At 43.8% G+C, this 22915-nt stretch overlaps 1 protein-coding gene across 3 annotated transcripts in view; it reads right to left on the bottom strand.

Annotated features, from left to right (window-relative positions):
• Nucleotides 1–1013: 1013 nt before the first annotated feature.
• Nucleotides 1014–22915, bottom strand: part of RFT1 (RFT1 homolog) — a 34143-nt gene continuing 12241 nt past the window's right edge. Inside the window, exons 7-14 of one of the 3 annotated variants that reach the window (XM_045529991.1) lie at nt 17524–17602; nt 13655–13705; nt 12806–12936; nt 11655–11799; nt 7316–7421; nt 1801–2050; nt 1584–1677; nt 1398–1483 (exon numbers count right to left, since the gene is read on the bottom strand). In XM_045529991.1, coding sequence (XP_045385947.1) covers nt 1615–1677; nt 1801–2050; nt 7316–7421; nt 11655–11799; nt 12806–12936; nt 13655–13705; nt 17524–17602 — 825 coding nt within the window. In that variant the 3' untranslated portion in view covers nt 1398–1483; nt 1584–1614. Of the gene's footprint in view, nt 1678–1800; nt 2051–7315; nt 7422–11654; nt 11800–12805; nt 12937–13654; nt 13706–17523; nt 17603–22915 lie in introns of all 3 variants that reach the window. The other 2 variants (XM_045529988.1, XM_045529990.1) reach the window with 2 other exon arrangements.

Here is a 22915-nt window from a genome sequence, read left to right as displayed (position 1 = left end):
CTTGGCCCCTTGGCAAGTAGATTTAAATGTATACATTTTAATGCATGATATGAGTTGCCCTTCCTGGCCCTCTCTCTGGGTGTAAACATGGAAGGTTTGAGGACATTGTCCAGAGGACTATTAACTATTAATATTAATGTCCAAGATAAAGTTTGTGCATGTAGCTCCAAAGGGCAATCATATCCAAAAGGAATTAATACACTGATGAAAAAAGGAAAACACTTTACCGCGCTGGAACAATGCTCGATGATCTCACCTGCAGGGTACACGGTGCCAGGTGCAGAGAGCCTGGGCTCCCACTGCAGCTTGGAGGACCAGCCCCCCAGCCTGCCACTCTTATCCTGGGGCTGGGATTCAGTTGTACTGACCAGTGCTGGAAATAGTGGGTCAGTGGAAAGGGCCTGACTCAGTAATACTTGCGATATAAAATTTACCCTGTCTTATTCTCAGGATAAAAAGATACAACTGTTCAACCTTAGTTGTTGTCTGTACAATTTCCACGTGAGAAGTTACAGAAGCTGCAGAGCAGCTCCCACAGCATCAGTGTCCTTCAGAGTCCCCCTCTGTCAGGTGGCCAGACCAGGAGTCTCCAGTCAGCTTCTACCCACCCTTCAATCAACAAATCCTGAGGGCCCGCTCTGGGGAAGGCTGGCCTGGGGGACACAGTGGGACCATGATAGGTGACATTCTCCCTAACTCGTTCTGGGAAACATGATAGGAAAAGCTTCACGATTTCAATTCTTGGATATCTCACTGAGTAACATTTTTCCTTCTCCAAAAACTCAGCCCACAGTGTTGATGCGGGGAAAGCCGCAACTCCAGGGCCACACTTTGTCCTTGTCTGGTGCATAACATCACGTCTCCTTCCTTCTTTCACAGAAGAAATGAAATATTCCTGTGAAGGGCATAGTAACATGGCTACATCTCTTCTTCTGGGCCAGATGGTTGTTAACTATTAACATCTAAGATACGGTTTCTTAGAGCACGTAGCTCCGAAAGTCAATCCCATCCAAAAGGAATTAATACATTTTTAATAAAAAAAGACAATGCTGATTAAAACAAAATGATGAAAGAAATCTTATCTATTTTCACAGAGCTTTTTGGTCTTCACTTCAAAATGAATCTCGTCCTTCCTGTTGGAGACGTCAGCTGGATGGCAGGTGTTTCATCGGCAGTTCTCTCTGACATCTCGCCTCCGGGGTTGCCCTCACTGCACTGCACAGCCCCCAGAGCGCTTTTACGCAGAGTATGTGTTCCGCCCACAGAACTGCCCCGTGGCTGGTCCTGGCGCCACAGGCGTCAAAGCATCTCTGAGTCACGTCGTTTTGTCAGTGAGTCTGGACATTCCTAACTGAGTCCTGAGAAAATGGACCAGCTTGGTCTCCGTGAGGCATGCTGTTCCGAGGGTCATTCCCAAGCAGAAGGCCCCCACGGCAACGTGCGCCAGCCTGGCTGGCCAGCCCCGCTCACAGCAGAGGAGCACCTGGGGAGAGGAGCCACCGTTAGTGCCCGCTCCTCAGTCTCCGCCTCCTTCCCCTGGGACGACCCAGGGAAGGCAGCTACGGTTCCAGATTCCAACTCACATAAAAGGCACGGCAACCACACACTGTGGGTCTACTCTCTCCCCACCGGAAACATTCTTTTGTCACGTCTACCAAAGGACGCTGCCCTGGAGGCCTGGGGAGGGGATAAGAGGAGGAAACGTGTCCAGTTGGTTTAGGCAGGGCAAGAGGGCCTAGAGGGAGGGACAGTGGGACGGCCCCCAGAAGCACGTGGTGTGAAAGCTGCAGGGAGTCTCACCTCCGAAACACCAGTAATCCCACCACTGAGGGCAAACACCCCGAGGAGGACTGGTGACAGGTGCAGGCCGGCCAGGGGCCTGTAGGGGCTCTCTCGGTAGTAGCGGTGGATGAAGAAAAGGCTCTGTGTGATCCGAATGCCCATGTTAAAGCAGTTGGCCAAGATGAAGCCCACGCTGCCACACCAGCGGGTCAGGATACAGGACAACACGAGGAATGAGGATGACAGGGCCAGCATCGTGAAATTGTACCTGGGGAGAGGGAGATAAGCCAGGTCATGGGTACCTTGCCCCAAGACAAGACTGCTGCAAAAAAAGTGGCCACGAACATCAACTCACAGAAAGAAACTGAGTTCCCATAACTCCAGCTGAGTTCCCATAATCCAGGTTTTCATAACATTGGATGCTACATGGATTAACATGGAAATTCCCTGTCCCTCTGACCCCTGCACAGAAGAGTAAGAAAATAAACTCAAGATATTTATGTTTTTTAAAGATAATAATTGGTGAAGTGATACTTTGTGATCAAAATACATAAAAATCCTGTTCAGCCCAAGTTTCCAATGTGAGGCACAAGAATGTGACCCGCGTAATGATTATATATTAGATGCTAACTCTGTGACAGGCCCCACGAGTAGTGCTGGGGACATACTGGTGAATGAACACACACGACCCTTACTCTATGAAGCTTGGATTTATTTTACAGACATGGGAACCAGCAGAGAGGCTGAGTAATTTGTGTAACGAGCAGGCAACACTCCAACCTGACTCCTGGCCCCTAAGCTTCAGCACCCCACGCTGCTTCCCTGGGAAATGCAGCACCAGTAACCTTGGGCTCCAGACTTCACTCAAAGCAAGTAACTGGCTTCCAACATGAAATGTGAATTGGGATCAAAGCCTGGATCACTTTTGGTGTTTTCCAGACTCTTATACATCTTTCCTCCCACTCCCTGTATCTCTAGAGCTCTTCGGATCCTGGAGCTGAGTGGATTACACTATTCCTTTCACTTCTCTCATTTCAAAGCAGCATATCACTTAGTTATTTTCAGATCTCCGAAAGGGAAACTGAGTCTCAGCAAACATAAAATAGCTCCCATGGTCCTCCAAAAGGCTCGTGGTATAGCCATGAACAAAATTCCCCCACCAGTGGTTTCTGCCTAGCACATAGCAGGCACTCTAAGTATACAGTTGTAAGCTGGGTGTGGTGGTGCACACCAGTAGTCCCAGCTACTTGTGAGGCTGAGATGAGAGGATCATTTGAGCCCAGGAGTTTGAGACCAGCCTGGGCAATATATCAAGACTCCAACTCTTTTTTTTTTTTTTTCTTGAGACAGAGTCTCACTCTGTTGCCTGGGCTAGAGTGCCATGGCATCAGCCTAGCCCACAGCAACCTCAAACTCTTAGGCTCAAGCAATCCTACTGCCTCAGCCTCCCAAGTAGCTGAGACTACAGGCATGTGCCACCATGCCTGGCTAATTTTTTCTATATATTTTTAGTTGTCCGGTTAATTTCTTTCTATTTTTTTAGTAGAGACAGGGTCTCGCTCTTGCTCAGGCTGGTCTCAAACTCCTGATCTTGAGCAATCCTCCCGCCTCGGCCTCCCAGAGTGCTAGGATTACAGGCATGAGCCACTGTGCCCAGTGCAAGACCCCAACTCTTTTTTTTTTTTTTTTTGAGACAGAGTCTTGCTCCATTGCCTGGGCTAGAGTGCCATGGCATCAGCCTAGCTCACAGTAACCTCAAACTCTTGGGCTCAAGTGATCCCCCTGCCTCAGCCTCCGGAGTAGCTGGGACTACAGGCATGTGCCACCATGCCTGGCTAATTTTTTCTATATATTTTTAGCTGTCCAGATCATTTCTTTCTATTTTTAGTAGAGACAGGGTCTCGCTCTTGCTCAGGCTGAAGACCCCAACTCTTAATTTTTTTTTTTTTAAAGTATATAGTTGTTGAGGGAACCAAACTCTTTAGGTTCCCAAGCTGTGTCTGCTAGGTTAGGTAACCTCAGAAGCCACCACCCAAGTTCTGCACATGAGGGGTGGTGAGAAAGCCACTGTGTCCCCTGAATGCCCAGGTATAGGTCCTTAGGCTGATGAATCCCAAGGTTCTACGAAGATACACTTTATCAAAGTGGGTGTTAAGAATACCACACACAAACACACACAACAGGGGAGGTGTGCTTTCATCCAGGATTCCAGAGAGGGAGTTTATTTACTTCTCAGTCAAGAGACAGTCTCCTTTAATGAGCAGTAGAAACACAAGAGTCCACATCTACACAAGGGCAGTTTTTTCACTATTAATCAGTGATCGGAATGGCCAACTTCATAATGAGCCACTGACGTGGGATCTATCATAGACCAGTACTTTGACCTCTTTTTCAAAAAGAGGCAGATATGTAATCTGTTATTTTTTCAGAAACTATCTCAGAAAGGTCTACTGTACCAATTCTTGGAGTTTACGCCACAGATTCACAAATTGTCAAAGTCATCCTCACCCAACTCCAAGTAAAATAACAATAATGAATGAAGCCAATAGCTAATTCTTTTTTGCAAGCATGAAATGAAGTTTATTGAGGAAGGACCAGACAGGTTTACAGAGCAAGAGCAAAATATAGATTTGCAGAGTAAGAGCAAGATACGTTCGCCACAGAATGGCAAACAGGCCTCTTGTCATAACAAAAAGGCCACCAATAGCTAATTCATGCTAATTCAAGCGAGATGCATTCAACAGTGCAGCCTCTTTGGCCATTTGGGAGAAGCTGTTAATGACAAGGTCCACTGTCTGTCACTAGAAGAGGCTCTGCAGCTGTTGAACTTTCCAAAATTCACAGATCTATAGCTATGAAGGCATAATCCACTTCAGGAAAAAAATGAGAATTTTTAAACATACAATTAAAATACCACTTTTAAATCAAAGCAAAATGATTAATAAGTGATAATATGGCTATTTTATAAGGTTTGGTTAACATAAACAGTAAATTATTTATGAATGCTTATTTCTCCACAGTCCAAAGAAGACTTGGGACTTAAAATCAGACTTATTAAAAGATGGATGGTCAAGGATACCAACTGCAGCACCAACTGAAGCATCCCCCCCTGGGTGCTAGTTGAATACATCAAGGCATGGCCATACAATATTGCCTTTGCAGCCATGAAAAAGATCTCTTTAGTGCCAAAGTGAGATCATACTCATCCTTCATTGACAATTATGGAGGCAGTGATGGCATTCAAGGGCCAACAAATCAGACAAAGGAGCTGTCAACTTGGGCCTCTGCACTACTCATCTACTCACCCCTCTGCCTGGAAGGCTCTGCCCCATCTTTTTTTTTTTTTTTTTTTTTTGATACAGGGTCTTGCTCTGTTGCCTAGGCTAGAGTGCAGTGGCTTCATCATAGCTCACTGCAACCTTGAACTCTTGGGCTCAAGCAATCCTCCCACCTCAATCTCCTGAGTAGCTAGGACTACAGGCGTGCACTACCATGCCTGGCTAATCTTTCTTATTTCTTTAGAGACAGGGTCTCGAACTCCTGGCCTCAAGTGATCCTCCTGCCTTGGCCTCCCAAAGTGCTGGGATTACAGGTGTGAGCCACCACACCCAGCCTGCCCCCATCTTTGACCATCTTCTCAGTCATCCAGGCCTCAGCTTAAATGCCACTGTGATACACGGGCCTGCCCAGCTTACTCAATCTAAAGGACACCTACTGCTCACTATCTAACCCTGTTTTATTTATCAGCATAACATTTCCTTTTTTTTTTTTTTTTTTGGTCTCTTATGGTCTTGTCTGAAACATTTTCTTATTAATTTACTTGTTTGCTATCTGCCTCCCCCACTGTCAACTCCAGAAGAGCAGAGATCTCATCTGTCTTGTTCATCACTGTATTCCTAGAGCTTAAAACAATGCCTGTTAGAGAGTAGATGCTCAAAATTATGTGTCAAATGAGCAAAAGAAAATGAAACAGCCTTAATAAAACAGAAAATTCAATATGGTATAATAAAAAAATCCATCAATCAGATTCTATAGATGCAATTATTTTTTTAAAAAAAGAGCAACTTGCAATTCAAAGGATGTTCTAATATTTCATATCCAACCAAATACTCTATTTTTATTTGTAAAGACATTGGTTAACCTGAAGATGGTTAAGTAAAAGCCCATGTTTTTATCAATACTTTTTTTTCAATTCAGAATCTGAAATGTCCAATGTAAAGTCATTATAATCGATTGTAACATTTAACTAAGCCATTTATTCTACTATAAAAATCCTTGTTAGAGTTTTTATGTCTGGTTAAAGACACAGGGCTGGAAAAAATGCCAGGGTTTCTGACAAGCCCAGGTGTTCCATGTGCTCAGACCAACACTGGGGACTGGGGCCACGGGGCCCAGATAGAACTGGAGCTGTTGTGTTTTATACATGTCTGAAGAGTGAGCTTAAAGTCACATTATGCTCTAAGAGGAAGTGAGTTACCTCAGATGAGAACTGTATTAGAAAGTACTCTAGCTCTGTTTTTTTTCTATGTTGACCAATACCTGAAAATAATTTTCTAGATGTTTATATAGTATCAAAATTCCATCACAACTAACTTAAAAAGTTGTTTCCTTTGGTTGAAGACAATAGTAGAAGAAAGCAAGCAACCAGCCACTGTCTATATTCCCTCATAATTTGGTTGCAAGTTTCTTTTTGTTAACATTTTAAATGGGTGTAGTGTTGACTCACCCCCTCAACATTAATGCTGAAGTTGTTGTAACAAGATTCCCTGCAAAGAGATATACTCCTAGTCCAGGCCCTTTCCACTATGCTACAGTGCCTCACATAGCATGTTTTAAATTATATTTTTAAATTATTCAATGTTAGAAGCAGTTTTCAAATAAAAATGCTATATTTTCAAAGTTAAACTTAAATAGACCTTTTCATCCATGGGGGGCATAAAAGGATAGTCTCAAAGCAGTTCCACAGCTATAAATTTAACTATCTGAGGTGAAAACCATGTCTAGACCACTATTTTAAAACTATGAGTTGTGAACTACTAGCAGGCTGGGAAGTCAATTTAGTAGGTCGTGACATGGCATTTTTGAAAAATAAAATAGAATAGAAGGCATCAGTGTGTCCTGTGCAGAATTGGGGTACTTCCTGCTTTGTGAACCCTTGTTTCGGTTCCATGCCCTAAGTGTACACTGGGTCACAGTGCTTGGCAGAGTCTTTACTATGAAAGCTGGTCTGGAACAGCAGTTTCCACAGCCCTAGAGTCAGAATTGCCTGGAGCTGTGTAATAAAATAGATTCCCGGGCTCAAGCCTCCTGAAATTCTGATTCAGCTGGGTAGGAGGAGACCAGGGGGACTACAAGAATCTCATCAGTCTGGGCTGGGACCTGCTGGTTGAGATTCTAGTTCTCAACTACTGTGTAGCAAACAAAGTCACCAAACTTCTACGTGAGCCAGCCCAAGATGCGAAGCACAAGATTGGCAAGTTACTTCATTTTCGCTGAAGGCCATGATTGAAGGTGTACCTTCTAGGTTACCTACCTGTCGACCTCCTCTTTGCTCATGGCAGCAAATGTGAAGCACTCAGTCACTCCATTGATGGCAAGCAGGAGAACGTAGAGACAGTAGGAACGCAGCAAAACAGGACCTACGAGGAAATAACCCACTAAGACTCCAGAGCCCAAATGAGAGGCCTCAGCTCAGCTGAGTGCTCAGTGAGCACGAGAACTGGGCCACGAGACCCCCTAGTTTCATCAGTGGGCAGACTGCACGCTAGAGCCTACAGTCTTAATTATCTGGAAGGACTCCCAACATTCCACAGCATTGACTAAATAATCAGCTAAAAACTAAAGGACAATTATGACTAAATGTACAGATCTCTTGCTGAATAACTAAAAGCTTATCTGGCCAGCAAGCAAATCTGTTCATTTTTTTCAATCAGCACAAAGAGGCCTACTAGTTTGAACTCAAAGATACTAGGGACCCTGCATGTTAAGGAATCTCAGTGGAGCAGGTCCTGCAGAAAAGACTTTCAGGAAAAGCTCAGGATCCAGGACCAGCAGGAAACTATTGAGACAGAACATTCACAAATCCACAGTGAGAACCAGGGCCCATAATGGTATTTTCTTCTAAAACAAAGTAATGCAATGCTATAGCTAACTAACAAGCTTTGGAAAAGTCTGCTAACCAGAAAACAGGAGCCTTACAAATGGGATTGATCCCCCTCTTTCAAGAGAGCCATTATCAAGCACCTAACAAAATAAACATACACCCAACATACGACCTAGCAACTGCACCCCTTAGGTATACATCCAACAGAAACGAACGCACATGCCCACAAAACACTTGTACAAAAATATCTGTAGCAGTTTTCTTCATAATAGCCCAAACTGACCATCAACAGAAGAAAAGATAAATGAACTATGGGCCATCCATACAAAGGAATATTTCTCAGCAAGAAAAGAGAAAAAAAAAAACTGATCCATGCAAAACCATGAATGAACCTCAAAAACTGTACTGAAGGAAAAATGCCATATACAAAAGCATGCATGCTATATGATTTCATTGGTCTCTAATTCTTTTTAAAAGCAATACTAATCTATGGTGATAGCAATCAGAAGAGTGGTTGTCTCTGAGGTGGTAGGGGCAGTTGACCGGAAAGGGTCCTGAGAGAACTTTCTGGGGTAATGGAAATGTTCTGTCAAAACTCAATCAAACTGTGCTCTTAAGAGAACAGTATTTTACTTTATGTAAATCATACCTCAACAAAGAAAAAATTTCACCACTAAAAGAAAAGGAGAGGGGACTGAATTTCCAGAGTCTCAGAATCTGGAACTCATTCAGGGTTTGTGAAAGCTGTTTAATATAAAAGATCCCCATGCTGTGGGGACCCTAAACAGTTTTATGGCCGTCACAAAATTACAACAGGGCAGCCCTGTTGCTTAATAAAAAACTATTTCCCATGGCCCTCTTGGATTCCACATTTTATCATGTCATGTTGCATTTCATTTGTCAAGTTTCTGCAGAAAGTAGCCTGGCCCCTGCCCCAACCAAGGGTGACTCCAGGAGACGACGCAGGGACCAGGCTCTGCCTCTGAGTGGCTCAAGGCTAAGCTCAGTGTGCATCTTGCTTCTCCCCATCCTCCTCTCCCTGGAAGCAGCAGAGAGGGATGGGGCCCCTCTTACTTGGTACCTGAATGCTAACAGCATGTGTGGGCTTGTCTGAAGGTGGACAGTGATCTGCTTTGAGGCACAGAGAACACAAACTCTGGCATGAAGCAGTGACTCAGTAAAAGGTCTGTGAGTCAATTTGGGGAATTCATGGATAGAACCTTTAAGTGTGCATTGAATTGGGGGGTGTTATGGGCTTGAACTGTGTCTTTCCCAAAAAGATATGTTGAAGTCCTGACCACCAGTAACTCCGAATCTGACCTCATTTGGAAACAGCGTCTTTACAGACACAAATCAAGTTAAAATGAGGTTATTAGGGTAGGCCCTAATCCAATTTGACTTGTCCTTATAAAAATGAGAAATCTGGATCCAGAGACAGACCCACAGAGAGAACACAGCCATGTGACTGGCACGATGTGGCTGCAAGTCAAGGAGCACCAGAAGCTACAAGCGGCAAGGAAGGACCCTCCCCTAGAACCATCAGAGAGCACAGCCCTTGCCGACACCTTGATTTTGGACTTCTGGCCTCCAGAACAATACATTTCTGTTGTTTAAAGGCATCCAGTCTCTAGTACTTTGTCGTGGCAGCAGTAGGAAACTAATAGAAGGGGACAGAGAAGAAAAACCTTTTCAAAAGTAAAGGAAAGGTCAAAAGCTGAAGTTAAGGGGAAAGAAAACATAAAAAATAAAAAACAATAATAAAAAAAAAGTAAAGGAAAGGGGCAAGAGTGAAGCACCCCAGATAAATGTGAGAAATCTTAGGGAAATTCAGTGAATATGTTTTTCTTAAGGATGGAAAACCTAGGTGTAAGAAGGGTTTCTGAGAAAAGCCTGCAGAGCACTTACAAAGCCCCTAATTATATGCAGTGCTAATCCCAATCAATGCAAAGCAGAACCACACCCTCTACAAAGGGCTGTCTGTGTCCAAGTCCAACATTTGGAGATGGCCACTACAGGTCATGGTAAGTCCACTTCAAGGGTAAAGGCAAAGACAAATGCACAACTGAGGACAGCAATGTTGTAAGTTTTATTTTAAAAACTAAGGTGATGGGGCTGAGCCATGGCAAGTTGCCATTCTTTTCTGATTAATCCAGGATGACTTTCTGGACAAAGTCAAGTTTTGTGAAGTATTTAAATGATCAAAAAAGATGGTGAGTGAGCTGAGTGTGGTGGCGTGCCTGTAGTCCCTACTTGGGAGGCTGAGGCAGGATTGCTTGAGCCCAGAAGTTTGAGGTGCAGTGAGCTATGACTGAGCCACTGCACTTTAGCCTGGGCAACAGAATGAGACCCTGTCTGGAAAAAAAAAAAAAAGACCAAGAAACCAGAACCATTCTCAAGACTCTGTTCTCTCTGAAGATGAGACTGGGAGAGCGCATTTTTGAGTCTAAAATTATTAATGACTTGAACATATTACCTTAGAACCCAATGAACACTGACCTTTTTAACTGATAAATCTATTATCAATGCTCAAAATGGGCACCAGCACCTCATTTGAGTAAAGGGACTATACAATGGCAGTACTTTATTTATCTCTTCTTTTTAAAAATTAATTAATTTTTTGGAGACATTTTGGTTGTCATATTTATCTCTTCTGTGATTACCAGGTGAACATAATAATGACGGGACAGCCCTCCCCTCATGGCAACGTCCTGTGATTATATTACATTAAAGGCTGTTCCTTGGTGATTGTTTTCTAAAGGGGCAGAACTGCTACGAAATAGTTGAGTTCCCAATCTCTGCACATAAACTTACTAATGCCTTCCTAATGAGGCCTCCCTGCAGTTGCCTGATGGAAATGTCTTCTCACAGCACAAGCTGCAGGGAGCTGCAAACCACTTCATTGGTTTCACAGCAGGTGTTTCTCCAAAGTTAATGACCTTTGCTCTAGTGTAGAAACTTGGCCCTTCTTCCCCTAATACCAAAAGTTTGGGCCCCATTATAGTGGAGACTATGACATGCCAGTGAACCTGTAAAATGGCATTTGACAAAGCCCTTTATATTGAGATAGGGTAGCAGAAAGAATCTTCAGGGTTCTTGTCTAGTGACCTGAGAAATTAAAAACATCTTTGCTAAACCCAAGATGAAATGCTGCAAATGGACTGCCAGCTTACAGCCACCACATTGTGAAATTGGTGAAGTCCCCAAGGCCTAACAAGGGCTGTGAGAGTCTCAGTGTCCTGGTGTTTCAAAATTAGACACATTCAATACTTTTCTTCTTTAAAAACCAAGAGTCACTGGATTAAACATACCATTTTATTTGCTGAGATCAATTTTATTCTCTGCAAATGGCTCTAGGTTATCCTTCAGAGGCTTTTATGCATCTGGCCGTGAGATTTATGTGGCATTTACTACCTTCAGATGTGTTTAGTACCAAGCGGAGACTCATTAGAGCCTGCCCTCTGCTTTCCTCCCTCACCCCAGAGAGAGCACAGGGAAGCGCTTGGCAAAACACATTCTAGGCCCGAGACGAAAGCCAACCGCAGGGGGGAGTCATAACTTCTCCAAGTGAGGTTGGGGAACTGATCGCCCTGGTGCCTAAGCCCTTGACTGCACCTTGAGCACCTAAACTTGAGTGAGGGGGACAGTCCCACCAGACAGTTTTCCCTACACTGACACAGATAGCAACTGTGTGTGCACAAGTTCTTAAATTCATGACTCTTCTATTTCCGTTTGGCAATTAGAACAGGTCTGGCAAAACTCTTGTGCGTACCTGATCCTGAGCTAAGCATGGCCCCTCCGTAGATATCCAGAGCCAGCTGAGAATAGGCAAAGCCAAAAACGGTGATGGTCAGGCCAGCCAGCAGGGCCAGCTTGAGCAGGGACTCCAAGACCGAGGCAGCCACAGCAACGTCCTCCTGGGGCCAGGGCGAGAGGGAAGAAGTCAGATGAATCACCAGTTGAAGAAAATCTTCTGGTCTGGCCTTCTCTCTCTTCCTACTGGGTGAGGAGTATACTGTTTTTCTGTGGCCTATCTTTGTTTTTGTGTCAATTAGCAAATGAAGGGGAAAAGATAGTGTGTATCTCCTTAGGTGGTATGGGGGAGGTTTAGTTTTCAACTCACTTAGGGTAAATTGTTTCAAGTATCACTCACTTTGCCCTCTGATATTTATTAAGTGGGCAGCAAGTTTTCAAATATGCTAGCCAGCTCTGTGCTTCTCCTGACAAGTCAAAACTCTGATATTACTGTCAACGTATACTCAGGAAAATATTCCTAAATCAGACTGAGAACAAGATTAGCTCATTTTGAGATATCATGCATAATCCATATTTTGCAAAATATCTTATAAGGCATGTAAGAGACCAAACTAACTTGCTTTTAGTTCTAAGTCAGACATTTTCAATGGTTTTAGAAAAAGTAAAGTTCCTACAACCAAAATCTCTTCTGTATTTACCAACCAGAGAATGTAGATTCTCAGGGTCAGTATGTAGCTCAGGGCAAGTCACAGTCTTAAGAAGTGTAAACAATTGGTGTGATGAGTGAAACCCAATGACCACACTCTTTCCTCCCATGCCCTAGGTTAGCCTTGCTCCAACTTCTGCATTCTTCAGTTACTGAGAATCAGAGGATGGGGAGGTGACCTCATTCTTATGCCCATGGGAGGCCAATTGCGTTGCACTGGGACAGCTGTAGAGGGCTGTGAGAGAGCTGGGTCAAGAGCAAGGTCATGGAGAAGGATGGGGGTAAGAAGTTAGGACAGCTGAGAAAGAAGGGAGAAGGCCATGAAGGAAGAGTGAACTCTGCATCCTGCCATCACTCAGAATGAGGGAGAAGAATGAAACCTATAGCTCCACATTCCTGTCCATTTGTCTTGCAGTCAGAGGGAGAATTCACTTGAGAGACAACATAAGAACCAGGACTACCTGTTTCTGAAGTGTGGCATCCTTTTCCCTCTCCAGCACCTTAGCAAAAAATATATAAAAACTCTCCTCTATGGGCTGGAAAATTAATCTGGCCACAAGGGAGCCAAGATTATTCACTATATCATACACACCTACAAAACAAATAGGAAGAAACAACAATCATACTGGTTTCTCTATTTTAATTTTCACAGCACTATTAAAACTGTTTATCTAATTTAATATTTTTAATTAAACTTTATCTTGAGATAATTGCAGATACACAGAGAAATATAAGAAATAACAGAGCGATCCCATATACCCTTTACCCAGTTTCCCCAAATGGTAACATCCTGTAAGACTGTAGTGTTAATACAATATTACAATTAGGATATTGACACTGATACAGTCAAGATGCAGGCTGTTTCTATCAGGAGCACTTTCTTGTAAAAGCCATTAATGCAAAGTTGATTTTTTTTCTATTTTTATTTCCATTACTTTGGAATTCTATTTTTAAAAATACTGAAAGAGACCAACCAGCCACAGAAACGCGGGGCGGATTCTTGTGGTTGTGATGGTGAGCTCCCTTTTCCCTCTCCTGGCACCCCTCCTACCCCAGAAAATGAGCACAGGAAGCAGGGTAGAGGGCAGGGGTCTCAAAAGAAAACGTGCTACCCAAGTCACATTAGAGGGCATAGTCAGTACACAGCATACATTTACAAAGACCTACAATTTAAAATCTTCAGGATTCATTATTTTTACAATCTTCAGGTTCATATTTCATTAAATGTATCAAACTAAAGAGAAAAATATTAGGAAGTATCTATTAATAGTATTCACCTTTAATTAAAACACTACAGAATTTTACCTTACCCTGATCGCCAAAATTTAATATATTCAAAAATGTCATCACATATCGTTCACCTGTAAGTGAAAAAGCAAAATAATTAGCATTCCAAATGCACATTAATTTCTTGTTTCCTTTCTCTTGTCATCTACCAACTTTTCCAGTTGAGGAATATTCTCAAAGGAGAAAATCAGATGATCAGTTAAAGAAATGTTCCTTGTCCCAATGTCAATTTCAAGTAATTTCCAGTAACACTTTGGAAAATGCTGAGAGCTTCATTGACAGCAAATCTCCAAGCCAGTTACATTAAAAACAAACAAACAAAAAAAAACAAAAAAAATTTTTAAGTCTAAAAATAAGTTCTAAAAAAAGTATGTGGAGATTACTAAAATGTTAATAATGAAAATAATTGTTCCAAGTATTAAGGGAGGTCAGATAATGTGAGTATAAATTATCTGTGAAATGAAATGCCCACTATTATGTACACAGGCTCATCCATCAGAAGGTTCCTTGCAGGGTGGAGAGAGCTCCCTGGGGGCTGGCAGCTCTGGAGCCTGAGTTCATGACAGTCTAATGTCTTCAAGGTGAAGATGCCAGCCTGGAGCCCCACCCCCTTGGCTTCCATGAATTTTCTTACTCAAGAGTTAAAAGCATTGACCACTGTGGAGATGGAGCACTAAATAGTGCCTATTGCCCTAAAGGAGAAATTTTCACCTTCTGCCAACTTGCTGAAAAAGGAAAACATTAGGAGGCTAGAAGCAGTAATGATCTTCCCCTAAGACTCTCCTCTGGCCTTGCCTCCCTAACAAGTTCCCTGCCACTGTATGTGTGGCAGGGATCTCTGCAGGTCCTCCCAGGTCGGTATCTCTGTGCTGCTCTGATCTCTGTGCTGCTCTGATCCACTCTCACTACTAACGGTTGCGGCTTTTGCAGATACAGCTTTTAGGTCAATCCCTGCTATCACACCTTTACATGGCTCTTTAGTGTTTGCAAAAAGTCCAGGCTCCTTAATTTTGCATTTGAGACCTTTATACACTGACCGCAAGCTACCTTTTGGCCTCCCTTCACCAACCTCACTCCCATCACATTGTCATCCTCTGCTACATCATACCTACTGGAGAGTTTTAGCCCCCCACTGCTCTGAGTCAGGCTGGGCCCAGTGGGGCTCTGGGCTTCAGCTCTTGGTATTCTCACCACCTAGAATGGCTTTCCTGCAGAGCCCTCCTTGTCTTTGACAGAATAGGTCTCTCCCTCCCACATTCTGTAAGCTCCCTGAGGGCAGGAACCACATCTCAGTCATCTCTATGACACTGGTTTCCTAGCAGAGCTCCAGGAAATGAGAGGGCGCTCAAGGGACTTCTGGTGCATGAGTTCATATCTCCAAGTACTACAGCCCGGGAAGAGTTAACCACACAAATGTCTGCATGTTGGTGAGAGAACGAGCTCCTTGAGGCCACAGCCTGTTACTCATGCATTTCTGCATTCTCAGCACCTGGCACAGAGTGTTCAGGAAATGTGGGGGCAGAAGGTAACAGTACATATATTTTTGCTTTGACAAAAAGTGGCTTCAACATTTTTAGAACTGTAGTTTTTTTTTTTTTCTTTTTTTCTTTGAAACAGAGTCTTACTCTGTCGCCCCAGCTAGAGTGCCATGGCATCAGCCCAGCTCACGGCAACCTCAAATTCCTGGGCTCAAACAATCCTCCCGCCTAAGCCTCCTGAGTAGCTGGGACTACACACACGTGCCACTGGACCCAGCTACTTTTTCTGTTGTTAGTAGAGACGGGGTCTTGCTCTTGCTCAGACTGGTCTCAAACTCCTGAGCTCAAGTGATCCTCTCGCCTTGGCCTCCCAGAGTGCTAGGATTACAGGTGTGAGCCACAACACCTAGCCTGGAGTTGTTGTTTTTAAAGATATAAAGAATCTGGTGGTGCTGGTCAAGCCACTTCCTTATTTCACATCCATGGAGATGGAGGCCCTGAGAAGTTCCTAATGGCCTTCTGCCAGCCAGGGCAGCCCAGGCCAGGGTGGCCAAGCGGTGGAGCAGGCACCTGGCATTGCACTGAGGTCAAGCTTAGAGGCTTTAGCGTGTGGCTAACTTAAACCTGCTGCTGCAAATACACGTCTAGGGACTACAATCCAGACAACCAATTTAGGGCCATTACTTAGACTGGATCCATTCCCTCAAACTATTTAAACTTTTCTTAAAACCTTAGGAGGAGGCCAGGCACGGTAGCTCACACCTGTAATCCTAGTACTTTCGGAGGCCGAGGCAGGAGGATTGTTTGAGCTCAGGAGTTCGAGACCAGCCTGAGCAAGAGTGAAATCCCATCTCTACTAAAAATAGAAAGAAATTAGCTGGACAACTAAAAATATATAGAAAAAATTAGCCAGGCATGGTGGCACATGCCTATAGTCCCAGCTACTCAGGAGGCTGAGGCAGGAGGATTGCTTGAGCCCAGGAGTTTGAGGTTGCTGTGAGCTAGGCTAATGCCACGGCACTCTAGCCCAGGCAATAGAGCAACACTCTGTCTCAAAAAAAAAAAAAAAAAAAAAAACCTTAGGAGGAAAAAAAGTACATACTAGCAATTGTCCTTTCCAAAACTCCCTCCATTGATTATCCTGTTCTGAGAACAACGAGTACTATCATAATATACACTTTCACTACAGTTTCCTTCCTTCATTGCTTTTCCTACTCCATTAACAATACACGCTGAATAGCCACCGTGTGCCAGGCCCAGCGGCAAGGCAGAGGTGACCAGCACAGTTCCCGCTCTGCTCTCAAAGAGCTTATAGCTCAGGCAACTTCACTCAGCTTTCCCGAGGCTTCTGATCCTCCCTTCCCCCAGAAGTCCTTGGAACAATTTCACTTTTGTAATGGCAGAGTTACAAGCTCAGGCTAGAAACGTGCGCTCTCAAAGCTCAGAGAGCCCTCAGACCCTCCTGGTCTTACTCCTCTGCTCACACACAGGGAAAGCAAGGCATGGGGGGAGTTGCTTTCCTCTGGAGACACAATCAACAAAAAATAAAGATGGGGGAGAAAGAAAATGATAAGATGATAACAATAGTTATTTTAGAATGCTAAGATTATAGGTAACTTTTTTCTATTTTCCCATATTTTGGTAACGGGACTATAATACTTCCATAATTAAAAGATAATTTTTAAAAAGATTAAGAAATAAGTCCAGTAATAGATATATAGATGTGTAGACATGAAATTTATATGTAGAGAGGAACTACTACCTTCAGCACCTTAGGGCTACCTTAAAATCTCCTTCTCTGAATTAAAGCTGGGTGCAAATAAACCACACACAAGCATACAAAACTAGACAGACTTTCAGCTCCCTGCTTGCCCTCTGCATTGAGGGCACTGTCACTGTTAAACAGGAAGGACAGGAGTCAGAAGTGGACCAAACTATCACACAGATGAATCTTGCTTAAGAAGATAAAATGATGGAAACCTGGTCCTTAAAAATTTTTTAAAAAGAAGAAAATGGATAAAAAGTTGAGATAGCATAATGAGGTTATGGATAGTTTTCTCTATTTTCCAAGTTTTTTCTGTAACTGATGTAATATTTTTATAATAAATTTGTCAAAATGATACAACATAGGGTTTTGGAGTTAGGCTGTTTCTTGTTACTATTAAACCCTGAAGAAGTTCTACAACCTCACAGACCCTCCGTTTCCTCACTCATAATAAAGGAGGACAATATCTTTCTTACAAGGCTGTGGACAGATTTAAATTAGACAAATTAAGTAAAGCAAAAAACTACATAAATGTCGGTTTCTCGCTCCTTATTTGAAAAAACAGGTGGTCTGGATGCAGGTAATCATCATTCCTGTGAAACCCCCTCCTACTATGTTCTCCCGACTGCTCGGAGGGGCTTTTACTTACCTTCTGTCAAAATCTGTTTCAAGAAAGACTGTTTGAAAAAACTCCAAGTCAATTTAGCCTCTTTCCAGTTTACAAAAGCCTAGAAGAGAAAACAAAATAAAACAAAACAAAATCCCCAGGCATTTCAAGCCTAAGAATACAATGCCATCTGAGAGGCAAACTCATTCTGGTCCCTAAATCCTAATTTGAATAGTCCCACTGAATCCTCATTTAATACTAAGCACACAGAATGCATCACACACATACTGGAAAGAACGTACATGATGAAGACAAAGTCTGTAAGGGACCTGCCCAGGATTCACACACTGAGACCCCTAAAGAATTGCTGCTGTCCCTTTAGAGGCCCACACAGTACACTGACCACATCTAATACAGTTCGCAGTCAGTTCTTCCCTTAAAAGCTGCCTAAAGCATGCCAAGCTGCAGACAAATTCTGCTCCATATATCCCACATTGTAACGCTATGTTCAGTCACCAGGGCTCTTTCACATAAAGTACAGGAACTGTGCTTGTGTGTTTCAAAAGAAATTTAGCCTTCCAAGTTTAGGTAAACCACTCAGAATCGGTACAACAGAGGAAAGGAAAAACTAATACTTCTGATATGACTCTTCTAAAACTCCCAGGGGGCACAAAACTGCCTATTTTCTAAGGACAAGCACACACTGAGATAGGGCAGAAGTCAACCTGTATGACAGGTGGCCTCAAAACCAGAGAGCTGATCACAAAATACAGAGTGAGGCAGCCAAGGGGATTCATCATCCTCCAACTCCTATTTTCCTACCTCAAAGTTCTTTCTAGAGCCCCCTCTTCTATCTTGTAGGCATCCAGGATCCCAGAATGTCCAGTCTAGGGTGAGGCTCTGGATCCTAAGGTACTTGCATTATGAAAAGCTGTGATTATCCAAAGTAATGACTTTTGAAAGGTGGGATTTCAGGGGGCTCTTTGGGAGGGGACAGGTGAATCACCAAGGCCGAGCCCCCTCCACCTCTCCAAAAGGTTGGCCTCAGCTGTGGAAGTTGGCTCAAGGGCAGGTCTGGAACCTGCCCTGGTCACATGGCCCCTACTCTTGGCAAAGCCCATCTGTGTAGAGCAATGCTATCCAGTAGAAATGTAATGTCAAAATTTCTAGCAGCCACAGAGAACAGGAAAAATAAACAGATGAAATTAATTTTAATATATTTCATTAACCCAAAATATTAGCATTTTAACATGTAATCAACATAAAAAATATTTTTTTCCATATTAAGTCTTTGAAATTCAGTGTGTATTTTGCATTTACAGCTCATCTCAATTCAGACTAGCCACATTCCAAAGTGCTCTACAGCTACATATGGCTGGTGGCTACCACGTGAGACAGGGCAAGTCTCCAGCACCTCTAAAAGCAAGGATCATTTCTAGCCCCCATTCTCCTTACCCCTTGGTTTCTGAATCTTTCTTCCAGACATTGGGAGGATAGGCCTGAATCTTCAGGGTATCACTGAATCTGCAACAGATGCCAGGGTAGCTCTAGCCCAGGAGTAAATCTTCCCCAATAAAAAGGAAATTGGGCCACAAGATGTTTAATACAGGCCATCTCATGTCCCCAGAACAAAGAGCACCAGATTTCACACCACTAGGGGGCACTGTGGACCACATCATCTTCAGGTGCTGCTTCTGGCCAGCGTGGCGTCAGTGGAGTGGAGATGCGGTCACAGCACCTTCTCTCTCCCATGCTCTCCCCGCCCCCATGCTACGATGGTCCTCTGAGGGGTCTGTGAAGCAGGACCTGTGCTCTGTTCAAAGGAAATGAAAAGTTACAACTTGCTCACAAGGCTCTCGTGAGGACTACCTGCCAATAGGTTGTGAATGGGTTTGCAAAGATGATTGAGCTCTTTGAAGAAAAAGTTCTTCAGGGCCGGGTGCGCTCACGCCTGTAATCCTAGCACTCTGGGAGGCCGAGGCGGGAGGATCGCTCGAGGTCAGGAGTTCGAGACCAGCCTGAGCAAGAGCGAGACCCCCGTCTCTACTAAAAAATAGAAACAAATTATATTAATTAAAAATATAAAAAAAAAAAAGAAAAAAGAAAAAGTTCTTCAGGAGAGTGAAATCATGACAGTGTGTCTAATCTGAAAGCTCCTACTGTGCATTCCTTTCTCCTAATGCCTTCAGTTTAAATGGGCCTGTGGTTCAGAAGGAATGGCCACACTGCTTACTAAAGTGCTCATCAGGACACAGAGGAAGGAAGTCCAATCTGAGACTGGAGTTCCCCTGAGAGGCACCTGCTAAGTGGTAGATAGGAGGAAGCACATTCTGTGGACTTTTACCATTCTATTCAGAATGGATGTGTCACTTGGGATGTTCAAAAGAGGCCCATTTCACAAGAGCTAGGGTGGTACTGCCGAGCTGGTTTAAATGACCGTGAATTCTCCAGAAGCCCCTAACAAGCCATTCCACTGCCTCACTGTACTGATGGAGAAACTGAGGCTTGGATGGTGAGAGTTGATGGGCAGTAACTCCGCGGAAGGTCTGGAATCAGAATTCAGAGGCTCATCATGCTTTCACCTGAGTCACTTGTCCACTTCCCAGACTCTTCTGACTCAGGATGATCCAGTCAGCCACATCCTTACCACAGTGACAAGAGTCACTAGGGAGTGTGAGGCCACGGTCCTGTCCCCTGCCCTCCATCACCTCCACCACCTCACACAGCACTCTTCCTCTCCCTACCACTCTCAGTTGCTCCAGGGCGATAGACTCTGCCCAGGTTTGTCCATTCTCCCACATCCATCCCCCTCTCCCTGCCCTCATCACTTCTCACCTGGACAATTGCCACAGCCTCCTAACGAGTTTTTTTGCTTCCAACTTTTTCTCTAGCCCATCCAGCTCATTGTAGGTTTGGGCTTTGGAGTCAAGCTTGGAGATGGGGACTCAAGCTACACTTACCTGTGCAAAGGCCATTGGCAAGATACTTAACTTTGCTAAGCCTTGGTTTTCTCATCTGCAAAATGGGATAAGTCCTATCTCATGGGGGGATAGTGTGAGGATTGTTTTTTTTTTTTTTTTTGGAGACAGAGTCATAGCTCACTGCAACTACAAACTCCTGGGCTCAAGAGATCCTCTTGCCTCAGCCTCCCAAGTAGTTGGGACTACAGGTGCTCACCACCATGCTCGCTAAGTTTTTCTATTTTTAGTAGAGAAGGGGTCTTGCATTTGCTCGGGCTGGTCTCAAAATCCTGAGCTCAAGCAATCCCCCTGCCTTAGCCTCCCAGAGTACTAGGATTATAGGTGTGAGCCACAGTGCCCGGCCTGGTGTGAGGATTAAATGAGAGAAAATGAGATACTAAAAATCTGTAACAGATGGTAAGCTCAACACAGGCATTTAAATCATGGCACTGTTCAAAAACCTTTCATTAGGCTCCAGTGTCCCTGAATTAAGCTCAAACTCCACAGCACTGAGGCCACTACCACCTGGCCCTAGCCCAGCAGGCCAGCTTTACTTCCCTTCATCACCTCCTTCTACCTTTTGCTTTCTCTCCCTTCCCCAACTGTCCAGCCACCCTAAGTACCCCAGCCATCTCTACATTCCCAATTCCAACATAATGATGGGCATATATTAATAATAGGCCCTAAGCAAATTTTCCTCCTTCCTGCCATCACGAATGCCCATTTCCACCACACATACATGTTTCACCTCTGCTCACCCATGTGTCAAGGTCCAGCTCAAAAGCAGCTTCCTCCATGAAGGAGGAAGTTTGATGTTTAAAAAGACTGCCTTGCAGTGTAGTTAGTTGAGTGCATATCCTATCTCCCCATTACCATGCAATTCCTGAGGGCAGGGACCTCACTCAGGGCATCTGGTACAGTGCTCAACATATAACAATGCTTAATACATGCTGGCTGTGTCAAACTCCTCAGCTTTACTTAAACATTAGCATCTCTCTCATATTAAAGCCCTCAGAAATGTCCATGAATAAAAAAGGCAGCCAATATTTGAGGTATCATTAATTTATTATAAGGCTAAATTATTATATTTAAAGAAGTTGGAATTCTACAAGAACAGGAAGAGAAATCTCGCAATTAGTTCAAATTGATTTTGAGTGTAATTGTTTGGCCAGTTTCGAATAAGGGAGCCCTTAGTGCAGAAAGCTGCTCCAGGGAGTCAAGTTAGGTGTGTTGCTATGGTAAAGTCATACACTGCATTCAGATTCATTTCATTTCTTTTCTCTTTTTAAAATAACAAGGCTGAATAATGAATTGTTCTACCTGGAACTTCCCAATCGTTAAGTAAATAGATAACTACTATGGGCAATAAGCCAATTCCTATTGGAAGACTGTATAACATAGAGGTGAATCACATAGACTAAAGTTAGTCCACAGACAGAAATTAGAAGTGGGTCCAAAACCAGCTGTGTGATTTTGGGCCAGTTACTGAACTCCTCTGAACCTCAGTTTGCTCATCTGTAAGATGGAGACAATAGTATTTATGTCATATGATTACTATGAGGATTAAACACAAAAATTCATGCCAAGTGTTTGGTGTAGTACCCGGAACAGAGCATACAGTCACTGGCAGTTATTGTAAATGGCTCTTTGTCAAAGTTCAGACACTTTCATGGAACTCCTGAAGTCTTCAAGGGGGGGCCTCACAGATCATGTAGGCCAACAATCCCACTTAAAAAATGAAGACCCCGAGGTCTGGAGAGCATCCTGCAGGCTTCAGATCTATATCTGGTGTTTGTCAAACCTACAGGAAGTTCCCTGAGGCCTGGGAATCACCTCTCCTACGTGTCTGTACTGCAGATAGCACTGAGCATGGGGCCATGGTCCTCCTGTCTGTCAACAGGAACAGTGCCTCTGTGTATGACAGGTGCATACAACCTTCCCATGATTAGGGCTTCTGTCCTGGCAGTGTGGGGACGGGCACTTCCAGGGTAGATTGCCAGATTAAGCCGCTGAGCTCTCAGACCAGCGCCATCGGTGTTTGCCGTGCTAGGGTGCTCCCAGGGAGCAGCTCTGCTCTCCGAGCAGCATCACTATGTGATGGCAGTGACGATATCAACTCTCACTTGGGGATACCCACGTGTGCCAGGCAACAACGTTAAGCACCTTATGTGCCCCATCTCAGAATGATCTTAGGAGGGAGGTACTATTATTATCCTCATTTGACAGGTAAAGAAACTGAAGGTCAGAGTTCTGAGCCCATCACAGGGTTTAATAAACACTTGACAGACTTTTTTAATTATCTTCTCTCTTTGTTTATATTAATGATTCAAATGCTCCTTTCCAAAATACTGCTGGAGCATAGGGACTGGCCCAGTATGAAAAGCTGCCAGGCTTGGTACAGTTGGGCACCAGGGAATACTCAGGGAAGAAGGGACTTTTCTGTGCTCTCAGACCTGCCCTCTGGGCAGGCAGCA

The sequence above is a fragment of the Lemur catta genome, chromosome 18 (assembly GCF_020740605.2).
Source record: "Lemur catta isolate mLemCat1 chromosome 18, mLemCat1.pri, whole genome shotgun sequence".
In the NCBI taxonomy this organism is placed as follows: domain Eukaryota; kingdom Metazoa; phylum Chordata; class Mammalia; order Primates; family Lemuridae; genus Lemur; species Lemur catta.
This window is presented reverse-complemented; position numbering and strand designations above follow the sequence as displayed.